At 43.9% G+C, this 19,280-nt stretch overlaps 1 protein-coding gene across 2 annotated transcripts in view; it reads left to right on the top strand.

Annotated features, from left to right (window-relative positions):
• LOC145417893 (uncharacterized) overlaps positions 1-17,142 on the top strand; it is a 62,256-nt gene extending 45,114 nt beyond the window's left edge. For both annotated transcript variants that reach the window (XM_080286509.1, XM_080286508.1), the window contains 2 exons: positions 11,601-11,762; positions 12,470-17,142. In XM_080286509.1, coding sequence (XP_080142635.1) covers positions 11,620-11,762; positions 12,470-16,208 — 3,882 coding nt within the window. In that variant the 5' untranslated portion in view covers positions 11,601-11,619 and the 3' untranslated portion in view covers positions 16,209-17,142. The remainder of the gene's footprint in view (positions 1-11,600; positions 11,763-12,469) is intronic.
• The last annotated feature ends 2,138 nt before the right edge of the window (positions 17,143-19,280 follow it).

The following is a 19,280-nucleotide window of genomic DNA, read 5'->3' as shown; positions in this document are numbered from 1 at the left end:
AATGACTGATCATTTACTTTAATCCCCAGCAACACGAAGAAGGTACCTTGTTAGCTGATTCATACAACTTTCAGACGATTTCATTTAGGGAAGATCTCAATAAGTGAATTTAATTAAGCTGTCTCTAAACCCCTCCACTTCGTTAAGTCCCTTCAACTGAACGTAAGCGATTGGTATGGTACTTTCACATTGTTAGCCCAGATTTTCGTCTTTTTGTAGCTTATGTTTGATAGATCAGTGGAAGAAAAAAACTGCTATGGCTCTGCATCTGTTCCATAGTATTCCGCTAGACTACTGTCATAACACTTGCGTTACTTTATTTCTGTAATAGCATTGACGATAGATGGTGATTTTTTATTTTTTATTTTTTTTTATTGTCCGACTCTGGGCATAGGCTTCACAGCCTGCGCTCAAGGCCCAGTAGTCCTACATACCATACACCTCTCTACATGTCACCACTTCGGCGCTAACACCCACCGTCCATATTGAATACATGCTAGGGCTGTCTCATACAGGATTGGTGTATTGGTATTAGCGGGGGTATTTTTACGACATGTCGGCGGGTCATCTGGTAGATCAGGAAAGTCTACTTTTATGAAATTCAAATCCTTAAACTGTTCCCTGCCCCAGCCGGGATTCGAACCTGGGTCCATCAGGACTGCAGGCCGAGGTACAGTAAAATGAGTACAGTAACAATAATGAAGTACAAAAATATGGTGTACGGTGCTTGTAGTGAAGGGGTGAAGGTAAACCCTTGGGTTCAAGAAGGATCTTCTACAAGCTGAGAATATCATTTGATGGTAACCAGAAACAAAATTTAACCCCGTCAGTCCAATGACGTATTTTGTATTTGTTCATGCTACTGCCAGACAAGTTTGTTCAAGCTTAGGAATGACTACTAACAAGAAGGGTTAGGCACATCATTCATTAACTTTTCCACAGAATCCATATCCTTCACCTAATAAAATCCCCCCCTTTAGTTTCTAATTATCCTTTGCCGTGTCTTCCCAACTCCTTGTTATTCCTTCAAATCATAACATAGTGTCCTGTGATCTTTGCGCTGTGGCACTTAGATTTCATTTACTCTACAACCAGATGCCTCCCCGAAAATGAAGGAAAATTGTCTGACAGTAGCAGGAATAAAATGAAAAGGATATCGTCGAAGTAAAAGAGGAAAAAAAAAGTGTCTGTGTTGCAGGGGCTAGCTGTGATGGGCGGTACATTTGTAGAGCCTATTCTGTTTCACCGAGACCAACTTTCATACTATTTTAAGTAGCTAAGATTAAACGCTGGAGCCAGGGAGTGTTCATACTGGTACCATTGACCTGCTCGTGATTCCAGTCAGCGACACGATTTTACTCAGCTGCGATGCACCCCAGGAGCCGGTGCCAATAGCCTTTTCATGATGGGGTTAGCATTAGAAATATTGTTACGGACATACGATTATAGTTATCAGAGAGTATACAGTATATAAGATTGCTAGTGTCAGTACTGGTGCCATTAACCCACTCATTGTTGGGACTAGTTTAGTATTCTGTTCATGATAACGTCAAACAATTTGATTCAGTTGAGAATGCTTCACAGGAACCCGAGTGTTGAGAAGGTGGATCGTGCCTGGGAACGAGAACCACCACCTAAACTCTAACTCAGAGAACGTGATTGTTATACATGCCACCTTAAGACGATTTTACACATCTTTATTCCATTAGTTCTCATGTCTATTTTTGCCATCTGCAGACGATTTTATTCGGCTTAGCAGAGTCTTTTCGAACTGTAGTAGTTAGATTCTGCCCCCTCACTACGAGAGAGATTGCCTGAAGGTAATAAAATCGTCTGGAGATAGCAAGATTAAAATGAAAAGCATGTACTCTAACCGAAAAGGTTAGAGGTACTGTAGTGCGAGGACGCAGTCAGAGCGGCGATATTAAAGTATTTTAACGTTCTACGAAAAAAAAAAAAATACTTAGCAGTGAAGTATTAAATCACTTTAGTATTATTCACTTTAATTTTGTTGTGACGCAATGTCACTGTACCTGAAGAAAAAATGTAACTAAGCAATCTTGACTTAAACTCAAGAAGGTTTGTGAATTGGAATTCGGGAAATTTAGGACTCGAGTGATTTACAAACTGGGCGCCGTGGCCCCTGGGGGGTATAGTGTTTATGTCTGGGGAGCCATAGAATGTCTGGATTCACTTGTGAGGGAACTTTATAATTAATTGTTTGCGTCAAGATTTGATTTTTTTTTTTTCTATTTCGTGCAGGGAATATCAGACAGTAATGCAAGGCAAATTCTTAGGATTTCGAAGTGATTCATCTGCCGTTGAATAATCGGAGAGAAGGGCGTGGCGAAGAGTGGGTGAGAACGGGACGCTGCATCATGCTGGTTGTCTGTTTCTGCTGATCTCGTATACCTCTCTCAACAAAGCAAAAGTTTTCCCAGCCATCAAGCATCACATTGGAAGCGTAATAAGGTCCCCGTTTCCTACTCAGTGATAACCCAACTGGTGGCAAAAATGAAATATCAAGAACTCGGAATTTTTAGTTCACTCAAGTATTTTTTGACGTGCATGCATCGCATCTGTGGTTAGTTACCAGAATTGTTAATATTTTAAACCGAGCATGGCTATTCGAGCAAGGCTATTTTTCTTGAAAATTTAATAGATGGGAGCCACGTATGTTAGCCCATTCTGGGGGGTGAGGTGGGGGCACAGAACGGAAACGTTTGGTTGCTACTGGAGTAGAAGCTGCAGTATGTTTCACTGAACACCCACTTTGGTGTACTTTTGAGAACTAAGTCCTGTCGCCTCTCCTGCTTCTCTGCATGATCTGAAAATAAGTCTAGTGAAGCTGCTGCGTCTAACAGGTGACTATTGGGCTATGGATCAGTATCATCATGACTGTTGGGCTGTGGATCAGTATCACCAGTGTCACTTGCATTGGGTTTAAGACACTAGCTCATTTTCCATAACTTGAGTGAGATTTTCGTTTTGCAGCTTACTTCCTGTAGCGCAGTGGGAGAATAGGAATATACTGCGGCTCTGCATCCTTTACAGCACTTCTTCGTCACTAGCACCACATTGAAGTGTTAATCTCAAGTTTTATCTCAACTTTCAAGATGTAGAACCGGCATTTTCACGCCTATTTACTGTGATCAGAGTACAAGTCCATGGATAGTAAAGCAGCGTCGGTAGTGGGCAACACACTTTACACACTCAGTCCATCCATCCGTCCATCCATTATACAATCCTACGTTGCCTCATGAGAAGCGTAGAAGCCCAGGGCTAGGCAAGTTGGTCCTGACATTTAAGATGAGAGTGACCAGCCTCACTCATCCCAGAGTGGCATTACATGAGCAATAAACCCCAACCACCCCTTGGATATTAACCTTTACTGGCTCAGTCCGATTGCAGTTCCGTAATTACCCACTAGACCACCAGGCGCCAAAATTTGATTATATGGTTTCCACCCAGCACTGTAAATGGTTTCCTGGTGTACAGGAAACCATATGACATGTCACTCAGTGTAGAGTCACCCTCAGGCAGAAGGAAGAGGGACGAATGAAGGAACGAAAGACAGAAGAGGGACGAATGAAGGAACAAAAGACAGAAGAGGGAGTGTAAAGTCACCCATAGGCAGAAGGACGAGGAAAAAATGGAGTAAAGAAAGACAGAAGAGGATGGAAGGGAAGAAGGATGGAGGAGAGGAAAGGGAAGGCATCCGAGAGCAGCACTACATCGAGTGAGTGGATGGTGAGCGCCCCCACCTACGCATTCAGTCCCATGGCATATTTTCTATGTGAATATTGTGTTTTCCAGGCGATTGTAATCAGCATGAAAGAAGTTAGTTATCTCCAGATGAGACAAAATGGAGGAGACTTATTGGTTGTGGGGGTGGTGGTTGGACTACATGAGTTTGAGCGGCAGTGTGCCGTGGTGCCTGGGTCGTCTGTGGTTTTGGGAGACACAGGGACGAGTGGGCTTTGTGTCCCCCTTCGCAGTCCCAGCATTTGGGTTTGAAATGTTATCCTCTCTTGATTTTTTCCAGACAGGTGCTTCCCAGAACAGGCGCGGCACCTGTATGCTGCGCTATACACTACCATGCCAGGTGCCCCCATTTGCTACAGCGGTAGCAGTGGTCAGGTTCCGAAACATAACGTGTAACTCTCTTGTATCCCAGTGTCCTGATGAATACTTTCTCGGGAACATCCCCGTCTAACACAGCAGTAAGCTGTTGTCTGGGATGTTTTCCAACCATTCTTCTCTCCATCCACAGGACATTTTGTGGTATCTCAATGTCCTCCACGGCCCATAGACAGAAACAGTATGAACAATAATCCCGGCATGGGGGCGGTTGATCACAGCTTCCAAGACAACGCTCTGAAATCCATCTCTGGTCAGGCAATCCACTGCAGGACCGCTGTTCACAGTCACATACGGATGTGTCAAACATTCTTTAATAGTATCTTAAACTCAGGAAGCTGTTTTGCCACTGAAATGGCCCACATTGTTTTTTGTGAAAGGGAGAGCTCAAAATCCGAGAGGAAATTCAGCTTCACTCTGGCATCACGTCGTTCCAACGGGACACCGAAATCCATTTCATGTTCATCAGCTTGCACATCACCGTCCTCCCCTGTGCGTTGTCGTTTTCTGACACTCGGTCCTATGTCATTTGTGACACATGGTGTCGCTTGTACCGTGGCATCGGCACCACCATCCAGAGTCTTTTCTCGTGTTTGAGGAAGTTCTTGCCCTTCCCTGTAACTCTACGAGGACGGGAGACTAATCACAGGTTTAAGTGTGTGCCGTGTTGCTGTAGGTATGATAAGCAGGGCGAAACTCGCGGCGTTTGCGGTAACGGCTGCGGGAGGCCATCTCGGCACACCCGCACCCTGCGGCCGCTTGACAGATACTGTCTCCTCTCCAGATGATTGTAATCAGCATGGAAGAGACTTGTTATGCCCAGACGATTGTAATCAGCATGGAGGAGACTTGTTATCTCCAGACGATTGTAATCAGCATGGAGGAGACTTGTTATCTCCAGACGATTGTAATCAGCATGGAGGAAACTTGTTATCTCCAGACGATTGTAATCAACATGGAGGAAACTTATCTCCAAACAATTGTAGTCAGTTTGGAGGAGTCTTATCTCCAGACGATTCTAGTCAGCATGGAGAATACTTGTTATTCCCAAACGATTATAATCTGCATGGAGGAGACTTGTTATCTCCAGACGATTGTATTCAGCTTGGAGGAGACTTGCTATCTCCAGACGATTGTCGTCAGCTTGAAGGAGACTTCTGGCACAGCAGTTGTAACGTATACCTTCATAAGCCCTCTCAGCAATAAGGATTACTTCCTGAGGTCGCTGAAGTCACCTGGGTGTAGGAAGGACAGACTCATTCATAAAGACCACCTTATTGTCAGTCATGCAGTGTGACATTGAAAAGTGCTCATTGAAATTGGAAGTGAGGGCATGGATATTCTGTTCGTGACTAGATCATTTTCGTAGCTCGGATCTGTAAGTACTTTTAGGCACGACTCTTAGTCTAAAGATGTTAGGCACTTGAGTGAGCTATTTACACCTTAATAAGTTTCATGTTATTGTTGAATTTCTTCTTCCGGAACATGGAATATGTACACCTAACATTTGAGCAATGAATAATGGTACTATACCCCGTAAATCTACTTCATACTTCCCAGGATGCGTGAAATGTCGGGTTGAAGAGGGCCGTAGAGTCATATCTCCACTGCTGCTGGACTTCCCACACGTTCTCAGATATCCAGTACCAGTACATTTTAGTTTCTTTTGTTCATATACGCGTACGTCTCCCATGTTTATAAGGAGCAAATTCTAGAATGACTAAGAGCTTATTAAGGTCTAAATATCTCATAAAATTATGTAAATATTCTTATACAATTAGGGTATACAGTTTATGCAAGCTTAATTGCCTAACATGGAAAGCCACAAGCATAACACCAGGTAAGAGTATGCTTAGTGAATCCCATGAGAAGCAAAATAGCATATATATATATATATATTTAGAATTTGGTATGCCAAGATAATCCTACGAAAAGTATCGTAAAACAGAAAGGTCCCTTGAAAAAATAATGGGAATTTTTATTATGCCAAGACAATCCTACGAAAAATAAAGTATCGTAAGTAGAGGGGTCCCCGCCTTACTGGTCTATTCTACTAGCTTCCTGCATGACAAAGGACGACGACCATGCTGTGCACAAACAGTAGGACACAATTTGCTCTTATAATGTACTGTAAGGCTTTAAAAACTACAATGTTATGATATTGTGGTGAGCCTGTATCACTCTTGAATTAAATAAGAAAACATAAAGCCAAGGCACTTCTCATCTCCGCAACATTGTAGATTTTAGGAGCTGAAGACTTTGAAGCTGCATGGACATATTATGATGTTTTTATTTGGACAACCGTACGACGGTTTTGTTCAGCCGAGGAATTTAGAAGATAGGGGGGTGAAAAATATGTAAAAGTATTAACCTTTGGACGCCTTCATTTGGTGGTGTCAGTATAATTGAGTGGTGGAAGTGTGTGCTTGTACAAACGTCCTTCATCTCCCTCCCATCTCCCCGAAAAGATGATGATGGGCTACAGAAGGGCAGCTTCAGCCTGCTCTCCACCGGATTCACAGTGACGAGCCGGGAGTTATAACTATTACCGCTAGAGATTCCGTTAGCTAAATGAATTTATGTACATTTATCCAGCGAGATTAATTGCACATATGCGTGTGAGTATTTTCAGCGAGATATGAGTATAGATGCTGCATTTATGCAATTAATCGTAGTAAACCTTTAAGCACACTATTACAGTTGACTTTACCGTAGAGTTTCTGCAGAGATGTTTGAACATGTCGGTGGGAATTGTGGATCAGTCGAGTATTTAACACAGTTTATTACATTGTTCCCTTTTTTAGCCAGGGAACTGGACTAGCAGACAACCTACGGCAGACCACTTCTCTAACCTATGTAGATGGTCCATTGCGACGAGTGGAATTGTTGGGTGGGAGAGAGGCAGGTTAGAGTTTGATTTTTTTCCCTCTAACTCTTCGGGCAACACAACCCATCTCAGAGAATTCAAGCTCTGACCTGTCTGTCTCTCCCACCTAACATTTCCAGTTTCTCTAACCCCATTGTTCTCGTGAGTCCTGGCAACCCATTTAACCTCTTTCCTACGATGACGTTAATTATATCTCATTCCTACTGTCTTCAGACGGTTATATTAATTTGAGACTCCACGTAGTGAAGAGATGTTAGCGCCCTATTGTGGTTGGTGTAGGAGGCTTCGTAGCAGCTGATCCTCAGCCGATTTCTATTTTGTAACGCTTTAATATTCGTCTTATGTTATTTCTGTCGTGTTGCCATCATCATACCTGGCATTATAAACATAGAAAGGGATATTCAAATGTAATGTGCAGAAAAAACTCGCAAATGATGAAGTATTATCGTAGCCTCCAAAGCCTCAGGCTGATCTGAAACGTGGACCCAGTGGACTGTTGGCTTTATTGTTCCTTTAACAGTCCATCCTCTTCCTGTCGGGGATAGGGAATTTGTTGAGGGAGGTTTATATACCCTGGCAGTTGAGCCGCTTGGTTAAATTGGTGCCACCATATGAAGACGTCCCTGTCCCGCATCATGCAGATTGGTTTGTCTGTCTATCTGTCTATAATCAGACTCCTTAATCCCGCAAGGGGTAGCCACAAATAAATCGCCTCCATGTCGCCCTGTTCCCTGCCATTTAGGTGCCCTTCCTCCAGCTTAGACCCCCTCTCTCATATACGAAAACACCCCGATAATGAAAAGGATTAATGAAGGCAATATCTAACCCTCCAGTTTGAAAAGTCTTTGAACTGAATGGAATCATCTGGAGAAAACAAGAATGATAATAGAAAAAGAAATCACAATAAAACAAGAAAAGAATAATCGTATTGAAGAGTTAAAAGGTAATAACCAACTCCACGATATCTCCGTCGAAGTGAAGAATGTTGAGGCATGGCTGCCGTAAAGTATCATCATCATCATCGTCACCACCACCACCATCACTTCATCATTATCGATCCCCCCCTCCCCCTCCTTTAAGGATGGTTTAAGGCAGAGTCCAGAAAACAGTGAAAGACAAAATACGCAATGGGAGGAAGAATCATCAGCACGCCCAGTGAAACGGGCCACACACTCAATCACACATCAGCCAGGCCCACGGAATCCTGACTCTATCTGCATATTTTTTTTCTTCTTTCTTTTGTGTCTTTCTTTCTCTTGTATTTTCAGTGTATTCTTGCTATCTCGAGACAGTGTTAATATCCTTGAGATAATTGACGAACTGAAGAAGTTAGTTGTGGCCATCATTAACTTCTTTAATCAAGCTATATTTCGTAAGGTGAATAAAAGTCTGATGGCAAAAATGATACTAAAATACGTCAGCAGACTGAAGGGGTTAAGGGTTTGACTGCTTAATGACGTTGTTGTTGGTGTTGTCTCAGGCTTATCTGCACGCGAAGCAAGTGGACTGCAGGCTGAAATTGCCTTTCTGAAGTCAACTATCTTCCTTACGGGGGAGAGGAAAAGTTGAAGAACGTCAGTTTAACCAGGCAGTGAGGCCGTCCTGTAAAATTGGTTTCACCACTGCAAGGCGTTCCCCTTCAGCATCGCTTTGGTGACTTGGCCTATACATAGCCTGTAGATTGTTGATGTACTCTGTCCACTTAACCTCTTCAGTACAATGACGCATTTTCTTAGTTTATTCTTGCTGCGTCCAGACAGTTTAGTGTCATAATACATCCTTCTGCCGAGGGTTTGATGTGTTGAGCCTAAGGCACGGCATTCACCTTTGACTTGAGTGCCCTGCCACTGTAATCCATCATAACCACGTGATTCCGATGACATAATGTGTTTAATTTGCCCTAAAATTGCCGTCTCGAATTCTCAGTATTAGTGAAAGATGAACACTTGAATATGATGCCAGTAATGAAGAAATGCAATGGAAAGTATGCACAGATGATCCTTAACGTTCTTTTTCTGCCATTAAGCTGTGTGAAATCAGCTGGCAAATGCCGATAATCTGGGCTAGGTTAAGGTAAAAGAAAATAGTTAAATCTTGCAGCACTCAGGTGATGCTAGGAGAGTAGCTGCAGTGATGGAGATAGTGGAAAAACGACATGTAACCACTGGGTCTACTGTACATGACGCTGAAGAAAACTGTCGAGGAACCGAGAGTAAGCTTAGAATTACGCCATCAGATTTTTTAGTTAACTTGGCGTAAAACTGCGTCATTTTCAGATTATTTCTCTTTGCTCAGTGGCGGAGTAAGACAGTAATGCGACTTTACCTGTAAGCAGAGAAACAACTGGAGGACTTGTGCGACTGGCGAAATACAGTGAAACCCCCTGTCGCTATTAGTGCGTGTTCCAGATGGTTTGATTTTTCTCCTCTGTATTCGTCAAACTTTGGGAGGATAATTGTTTCATTGCATCCCTCTCTTAGACTGCGTGACTATAGTGCGCACACCTTAACGTGGCCAAGATTTTCGCCTTTTTGCTGGATATTTCACGTCCCTCAGGGGCAGAAAACGACAATAGCACGACTCTACCTTCTTTCCATAGCACTTCTTCGTGACTGGCAACATATTCCAGTATTTAATCTCTTCTTATAGCTCAGCATTCAAGATGGAGAGATTGCAGTTTTACAGCTAGATAAAGTGAAGAGACAGTACTAAGTTAAAAATATATAAGGAGAGTGAATTGTTTAGATGCAGCTAGAGGGGGCTGTATTCTCGTGCGGTTAGGAAGGCTAGTAACACCTCATCCTTACCGATTTGTTTCTTATTCTGTTTCCTTAGTGTATCCGTATGTGTTATGCAATCTGTGTCGACAGTAAAAAGATACGAGACAAGAAAAAAAAAAAAAAACGATATTAATGGGTAGCTTGGAAAATAAATCGTTAAGGAAGAGGTGTTGGGAGTACGCGTCAGGGGAAAAAATAATGTCATCAGAATGAAAAGGTTAAACTTTTTTTTTTCCTGTGTCGGAGTAAGGTCCATAATCTGAGCTGCAAAGGAAGGTTCGTAACACCCTTTCGTTAACTATTTATTCCGCATATTACATGTTGTCCTCGTGTGCTAATTATCCAGTTTGTATTGGCATTAATGTGATGTTATTGGTATGCAAGAGAATGTTAAGGTGTAACAGCAAAACAGATCGCTAAGGTGGAGGTGCTACGAAGTATCGAAGCCAATAGAATACGGCCCGAAGACAATACCGGTGTTTTAATTTTTTGCGTAGCACTTCTTCGTGACTATCGCTATTCAAGTGATAATCTCATCTTTACTACTATGTATTTATATCATTTACATTTAATTCTTGCTTGCTTCAAACGATTTTACTCAGTTTAAGAGAGACTTGGAGCTGGAGGAGTTAGATATGGCGAACCCCTTCCCGACGAGAAATATTCTGAGATTGTTTGGGCATGTGGAGAGGATGGAGAATGAAATACTGACTAGGAGAGTGTATGTGAGTAAAATGGTGGGGAGAAGAGGAGAGAGAACCCCGAGGATGAGATAGAAGGGTGAGGTGAAGAGGTATAGGAGAGAGGAGGAGGTGGGCTGGAGCGAGGGCAGACAGTGGTATGAAGGCGAGTCGTTGGTTGCCAGGCCACCTCTGGAGGGAGGGATTAAGGCATCTGGCAATAGATAGATGAACTACGAGAGGCCTGTCCTACGCTGAAACGAATCGTCTGGAAGCAATATTAAGTTGATGTCCAGTTTTCGCATAGCATTCAGGATGGAGGGGGAATTTTAGGCCTTAGAGTGGCTGGCTGCATGGCCAGGATTGATTTAACATTATTTTACGGTACAGAATGGGTTTTTGGAGAGTTTGATCAGGCACACACACACACACACACACACACACACACACACACACGCACGCACGCACGCACGCACGCACGCACGCACGCACACACACACACACACACACACACACACACACACACACACACACACACACACACACACACACACACACACACACACACACACACACACACACACACAACGGTTTTGAAGGAATTGAGATTTAACCATGGAGCACGTGATATGGTTTTGAGCACAAGAGGTCAAGGTCACCTTTATGGTCTGTTCCAGACCAAACTTGGTGGAAGGGTTGAGGGTCAGGCAAATATGAATTTATACAAGCTTGATGATAGTTCGTCTAATGTTCAGCCATGTGACACGGTACCTGTACTAATTTGGTCTAGACAAAACTTGGTGGGAGGGTTGATGGTTTGCAGAGGTTGAAGTGGCACATTTTGAAACAACAGGTCAGAGGATGAGGGCACTTCAAACACTTGATCCAGTTCAGTCCACGGTAGGTGGAAATGATCAGGGTCAGGCAAGGTCATTTTAAACAGGTTTGATATGATTTGAACACACTAGGTGGCATGGTTGAGGGTCAAGTAAGAATGGAGTATAGTTACTTGAAGGTCAAGGTCACAGAAATAGGTCATAAGTTTGGCCCTTTAACCAAAATGTAGAGTGTAAGCTTTGCACTGAGTGCTCCATGATTCATTTTGTATTTCAGAGAGGCCCAAACTAGCACCATGAGCGTAATTATCCGGCTACAGAACTTGCCATGGTCGGCCAATGCACTGGACATCCGGGAGTTCTTCAAGGGTCTGGGGATACCAGAGGGTGGTGTGCATATTGTTGGTGGCGAGCTTGGTGATGCCTTCATTGCATTCAGGTAACTAGTTCACTCTGATTGTAGCCACAGTGGTCTGTTGGGTTAGAGAACACACTCCTGTTCGAAAGGTTGAGCATTCAGCCCAACTTTAGGGCTATTGGTGGACATCATGAAAGGCATCCAGTTGCAGCAGTGGTTAAATGAGATAAGCTTGGATATGCCCTGATTGCCTTACTTGATTCTGGATTATTGTCATGTACTGACTACAACACCCAAGATTACAGATCAAACAGCTGCAGACTGTTCCACTGACTATCAATATCCCATACAAATATGGCTATCACAGCCATCCAGAACTTTTAGTATTAGTATTCAGTAGGTGTTGAGAGCAATGGAGAGGAAAAAATAGTGTATTAGATGCATTGTTACTGAAATAAGTAGTGTAAGATTGTATGTTATCAAAATTATTTTATTACTATTATACCATAAAGGCATTCAAACCAGAAGTAGCCCATAAAGGTTTAGATCCAAGGAATGGTTAGGGTCTGATACAGCACCCCCGAGGGGCAAGTGACTTATAAACCTCACCATAAATGACAGAACTAAAGAGTCTAGCTCCACACATCTTTGCTCATGGTGAGGAAGTACAGGATTGGATAATGGATGGAGTGTTACTTTTAACATGTTCAGACTCTTATGACAGTCTCGGTGGAGTAAAATGCTAGAGTCATAGGAGAGTTCAAAGTAATGTAGTGTGTGTTTTACAGCACTGATGAGGATGCCAGACTGGCCATGCAGAAGACTGGCTCCAGCCTGAAGGGTATCAGAGTCACTCTGTTGCTGTCCTCTCGCACAGAAATGCAGAAGGTAATTGAGGCAGCACGGCAGCAGGCCATGGCTCTACAAGCTTTCCCGACTGCCCCTCTCATGGCCAGTCATTCCCAGCCACAGGCTCCACCACCTCAGCAGCCACATCAACAGTCACACCACCACCCAACACCAACCATGCAACAGCCACATCCACCCCCACCACCTCCACCAGGTCTGCAGCAACACGGCCAGCCTTTGGGCAATCATGCAATGTTTCAAGTTCAGCCACCAGGTCTTGATGGTCCACAGCAACAGCAGCAGCAGCAGCAACAGCAGCAGCAACAGCAGCAACAGCCACAAATGGTTCCCCCTAACCTGCCCCCTCACATGACACCTCAAGGCCTGAATACCCCCCATATACAACCAGGTCCACCTGGTCCCCCTGGCCCCCCCATCTCTTCAACTAACAGCCCTCACACATCCACCCATGGACACACACCCTCTGTTACTACCCCAGCCTCTGACACACACTCATCCAGCTACTCTGGCTCCTCTGTCCCGGAGAAGAAAGAAGAGAAAAAGTCATCCTCCAGTTCATCCTCATCATCAAAGAAAGATAGTAAAGGCCGCGACAGTAGGAGGCGAAGGTCCAAGTCCCGTAGCCGTACTAGGTCCAGGTCCCGTGACCGTGACCGTGACCGCCGCCGTCGCCACAGATCTCGGTCTCGTTCACGAAGCCGGGACCGTAGTGGACGTAGCCGTAGGCGCACCAGGAGTAGAGAACGTGACCGCAACAGGGATAGAAACCGGGACCGTGATCGTGATAGAGAACGCAGCAGCCGTTCTGGCCGAGACAGGAGTGAACGGAGCAGCCAGGACACTAATGAACCCAGTACCTTTGGTGCACCTGACATGGGCAATAAGGATAGCAGCATGGGGGGAGGTGAGGGTATCCCTGGCTTGGGCGATATCCCAAGTGCCAGTATGAGGGGTCCGCTTCCCAGCAGTCTTGCTGAACCCATTAGAAATTCTCCCATCCAAACACCATCCCCAGGACCTGCTTACAGCACACTTCAGAATTCTGGACAAGGCTTCAAACCAGGACAGCCATTGAATACAGGAATGATGGGAGGCTTTGGGGGAATGAATGTTCCTCCCCCAGGGATGGCCATGTCTTCAAACTTCAATGAACCAATGAATATAGACTCAGATGATGCACCAGTCATAATAGAGGAAACAGAAGGAATGGGAGGGCCTAGGGGAGGACGTGGAAGTGGTTCATTTGGTTTAGTGAGGGGCGCAAGGGATGAACCTCAACCATCCAAAGGCTTACTTGGTGATGGCCCTCCACCTGTACCTTTTGGAAGTTTCACTGACCGAGGAATGAACTTTAGAAACAATGAAGGATTCTCATTACGGCTGCAGCAGGGCAGTAATAGCGAGTTTGGTGAAAATATGGACCCAAGAGAGCGACAGATGTTGGACCTAAGGGATGGAAGAGGATTCAGGAATGAGACAGAAGGCAGAGATGGAAGGAACAAGAAGGATGAGGAGCGAGGGCCACATGATGGGGGATGGGAGGCCCGCAATAAGAGGGATGCCCATGGGGAGCGAGTGTCTCGGTGGGAGGCGGATGACAGAGATGAGAAGACAGAATGGTCAGGGCGAAATAGGCGAGAGGGATGGAAGAACCGTGAAGAGAGCATGTGGGGTGGACGGGAGGAGGGAGCCGAGGATGACAAATTACGGATGGATGAAGAATTTGATGATAGCTATGGTGGCTTCCGAGGCTATCGGGGAAGAGGGGGTCGTGGAATGGAGAGAGGACGCTTTAACAGAGGTGGCAGAGGGTTTAATCCTCGCTTTGGAGGAGGAGGATTCCAAGAGGAAAAAGAAGAGTCATATGGCTTCCGTGGAGGATTTAGGGGACGAGGAGGCTTTCGTGGTCGAGGGGGACTAATGCCTTTCTGGGAAAATAGCTCTGATAGAAACGATGAAACGTGCTGTGTTGAAATTCGAAACCTTCCCCTAAACTCATCATACCGTGCAATACGCGAGTTTTTCCGGGGCATTTTTGTTCCTAAGACTGGTATTAAATTGTTAACTGATGATCATGGGTCAAAGATTGATGTAGCACTCCTTCAGTTTTCTTCTCCAAGAGATGCTCAGAATGCTGTCACATATACTGGAAAATATATATTTGATAATAAGATAGAAGTGACTTTGATCCCCAATGCAAAATATGAGACAGCAGTTGACATGTATCAACAGAGAAGCCTTACTGAGAATCGGCAAATAATGCCTGATACCCCATGCCTCTTCCTGGCTAGCCTTCCTCCTGGCTGCACTGATCAGGATGTTGCTCAGCTGTTCAGTCAATTTAAAATTCAAGATATAGTGATGGAGAGAGCTAAGGAGACCCAGCAGCTTAATGGTCAAGGTTTTATCCGTTTGAGCAGTCCAGAAGAGGTGCTTCATGCCCTGAACCAGTTGGGAGGCACCAAGGTTGCTGGTAACTTCATACATATGGAACCTTGTCCCCCAGATGCGATGATGATGGCTGCCAGGCAACTAGGTTTGATGGCCCCACCACAGGAGTTGGAACAGGCCCCTCCAGATATGAGTGCAGAAGTTGTAAATAAGGAACAAGATAAGTTGAATGGTGAGGAACTTCAGCAGAAACCCCCGCGTCCCCTAGTATCAGACTTGCTTACTGATTCGGTTGTGGTCAAAGGTGTTCCGAAAGATACCACAGAAGCAAATATTCGAGACTTCTTCAGTGATGAAGGACTGGTACCTGAGAGAGTTCACATCTTTGACTCAAATGAAGATGAGTCACGACAGGCATATGTAATGTTTCCCAAGATAGAGGATGCTAAGAAGGCAGTTGAAAAGAGCCAGCAACAGCTTTGTAAAGTCAAGGTAATAGTGGAGATGATAGCAAAGCCTGTGGTTATGTCAGCAATGGGCCTTCCTTTTGATCCCCTCGAATTGTTAAGAAAAGGACAGAATGCCATTAACTCTGGGAATGTTGTCTCAAACAAACTAAAAAATGAGGAAATGGAAAGAAATAATAGCAAGCAGGGCTTCCTTAGTAATAATAATGATTCTGAAGACATGGAAAACAGACAACGAGCAGCTGATGAAAAGAAAGCAGAAATGGACATGATGCAACAAGACTCATTGTTGAACCCAAACTTACTTGGTGGTGGTCCAGGTATGATGGGGCAGTACAGAGGGGGGATGATGGGTCCCTATCCTGGGGGTCCACGAGGATTCAGACCCTGGGGGATAAACAGAATGCCCTTGGGTATGCAGCGAGGCCCAGCTGACAATGGCATTATGAACAGAATGAGAATGTCAACACCTCTTCTGCCCAATAAACCAGTTGACAATGATGGAAATGAGACTATGGGAACAGCCATACCTCCAGAAAAGTTTGGGAAGCCTGGTTGTGTTGTAGCAATGGGCAATGTTCCTTACCGGGCATCAACTGAAGACATCATTCATTTCTTCAGAGACATCCACCCTCTAAGACCGGAAAATGTCATCCGTCGCTACAACGAGTTTAACCAACCAACTGCAGATGCTCGGGTGGCATTCCCTACAACCCAGGATGCTCAGCGTGCCATTCAAACACTCAACCGGCAACTCATGACTGGCAGACAGATCTTTTTATCTATGGTAGCAGAGTAAGACCTTAAGGTACAGTACTTTCAAAGGTGCATATACAGTAAGTCTTCATTATATGTCAAGGATGTAGGGTTCAGAGTATCACAAATATCTAATTGGTACTGCACATTGGGGGAACTGGCAGATCAGCTTAATACTTCATAGAGAACAGCGGTACTTTAATAGGCTTTTTTTTTGTTTGTTTATTGGTAACTTAAAAAGAATGTAAAGAAAGGCAACATATAATGAGGACTTACACTAGTCTGGTGGGTGGGGGGCCAGAACAAAGAAAGTACTGTATCTACATTGACATGAATGAGGTACAAACTGTGTGGTATTAACCTGACATATGGTGGTTGCAGCTCATCACTGCACTATCAGCATCAGTTGTAACCAAGGATAGAATACAGGATGATGATGTATAGAAACATGCGCAAGGGACAAGAATGAAGTTTTGTCTGTGACTCATGTTTCTCTACCTCTCATTCCTGTACCTGTCCTAATGTTTCAACTACACTCATTTATTTTCACCTATTGGAACTGGACCACTCCCACACACTGAATACTAAGTCATGGCTGCATTAAATTTGTTTAACCTTAGTATTGAGGTAGGAATGAGTCTCCTTAGCTACTATATAGCATTGTTCACTCAAGACCCATTGTGGGAATGGGTCATGTAAATCATCTACTTGAACTCATTGAATGAAATTACTTGTGTCAGAAATCACATGTTCCATCTACTTGTTTATTTTACTTTGTATGATGCATCTGCAACTTGTTTACTAAGGTACCTGTATAAGTAATTACTATCACTAAGCCATAAACCTGGCAGTCATTTCTTATAAGATTTGTATTTTTTTTTCCACTTGTCCTGTATTCTTCAGGAATAAAAGCACAGATATTGTTTTGGTATACATTCAGAAATACAAATGACCTGCTTGGATATGTACAGAATATGTTAAGTAAAATAAGCTTCTTATGGATTTTGTTTTGATGCTCCTCTTAATAATGTATAATTTTTATTCTGTCTATTTTAACTTGGTCTAAAACTGCCCTCTTAATACAGTATTTTGACTGCCATAATAAGAAATTAGCATTAGAATATGGTGCTAGTCACAAAGAAGTACAATACTATGGAAATGAAGTACCGTAGAGATGTAATACTGTCTCCTGTCACTGAGGTACAGGAAATAATCTGGAACAATATGAAAATCTCAGCCAAGTAAAGATGGATGAACTGCAGTACTGTACTGTATAGTCCAGTAGTGCAACATGAATGCAAATACTGCAAGTATATCTGAAAATAATAGGAAAGTGTTATATGTACTTTTGAGCTAGTATCAAGAAGAACGGCTGATCATGGACCAGTAGTAGTAGTAGTTGTTTCTTAGGCAGTCTGGCTGAACAGCTCCGAGTCCCTAAGGAAGGCCACGGCCGAGACCGGACTTTCCCACATAGCTCTCAAGGAGTGTATGTTGTATTGTTGGCGCAGGTGATTGTTTGCAATGCAGTCTTCCATAATGTGCTTAATAGTATGGGGTGCTGTGTTGCATCCTGGACGGGCACCAGTGACGGAGCCATCCAGCCTCTTCTGATAACTCGAGGGCTGGATGATGCCCACATCCTAGCCTGGCCAGGTGGACCCAGTCCTCACGAGGGAGGTAGGATTCAGAAGGGTGGATATCAGAAGGCCGTGCATGTAGCTGTCTGTTGTCTTTGAGTGACTGAATGGAGCAGCGAGTGATCTGAACATGGATATGGTTCTGGGAGCTGGTTCAAAGCAGGCGAGGGGAGAGAGATGACGGTATTTGTTTATGATATTGTCTGCTGATGTTATTTTAATTTTCCTTGGTGTGTGTGGATGTGCTGCCATGTAGTCTAGTGGGTTGTGTGGGTTTGTGGAGGCTTTGGCAAGAATTTGTGTGCCTCTCTAAATGATCCTTGACTTTGAGGACTTTGGTTTCTTAGTGTCGGTGGTCTGTAGGTGTAGTAGCTGTGCAGCCTGTGATTATTTTTAGGGCCTTGTTCTGTATGGTCTGCAGAGTGTTGTAGTGTGTTTTAGTAAAGTTACAGCAGAAGCCCAAGTAGGGCTTGCATAATTCATTGTTGAACGTATATACTGTGGTGGTGTTTTTTTTTATTGTGTCCAAATGTTGTATGGACAACTGTAGGAAGTTCAGTCTTGGTGTCAATTTTATTTTTAACATTTGTGATGTGTTGTTTAAATGACATTGATATATTGTATGTTACACCAAGGGTTTTGTGTGTGTGTGTGTGTGTGTGGTAGGGGAGTGGTGTTTATGGTGAGGTATGGAATATGACTATGTTGTACTGTCCAGTCTGTGGGAAGGGTCACTGCAGATTTGGCTGGGGCTATTGTGAATCTGTTTGTGGTGAACCATTCATGTAGTGTGTTGAGGTAAGGTTGGAGGATGTGTGCGGCTATGTTTGCGTTTTGGTGTGTACATGTAACTGTTATGTCATCTGCACAGGAAGCTATGTGTATTTGTGGTGTGTGAGGTATGGGTACGTGGTGCATGTATAGGTTCAAGAGTGTAGGGGTCAAAACAGATCCTTGGAGGAAGCCATTTGTGTAGTTTCTGATGTTTGATGACTGACCAGCAAATGTTACAGTGCACATCAGCCTACTCAATAGTTTGCCAGCCATCTTTTTGTGTTATTGCACATGTTTGTGTTGAATATTTTGTTTGTGAAGTTGTGGCAGGGGATGGCATCAAAACCTTTGATAATGTCTAGTGTAACTAGGAGTGTTCTGTATGGCGGCCTAGCTGAATTGATGCCATCAAAAACTCTTTGTGTAAGGTCTGTAAGAAGAGTGTTTGTGGAGTGTAGTGGCCTAAAACCATGTTGTGATGGGGCTAGGGGGATGTGAGGTGTAACTAATTGTAACACTAGTCATTCAGTGACTTTGGAGGGGCTGCAGAGGAGTGTGATGGGGCAGTGTGAGGAAGGCAACAGGGGGTCTTTGTTGGGTTTGGGGATAGTGATGATAGTACCATGCTTGCAGATGTTGGGTATTATGTTGTGTGAGTAGCTGTAGTTTGACACATTGGTGAGTGCATGTATGTCTTGTGG

This window comes from Coenobita brevimanus, chromosome 111 (assembly GCF_032717465.1).
Source record: "Coenobita brevimanus isolate Jiangsu-jjx chromosome 111, ASM3271746v2, whole genome shotgun sequence".
Classification (NCBI taxonomy): Eukaryota; Metazoa; Arthropoda; class Malacostraca; order Decapoda; family Coenobitidae; genus Coenobita; species Coenobita brevimanus.
The sequence above is the reverse complement of the archived record's forward strand: the minus strand, read 5'-3'. Positions and strand labels throughout refer to the sequence as shown.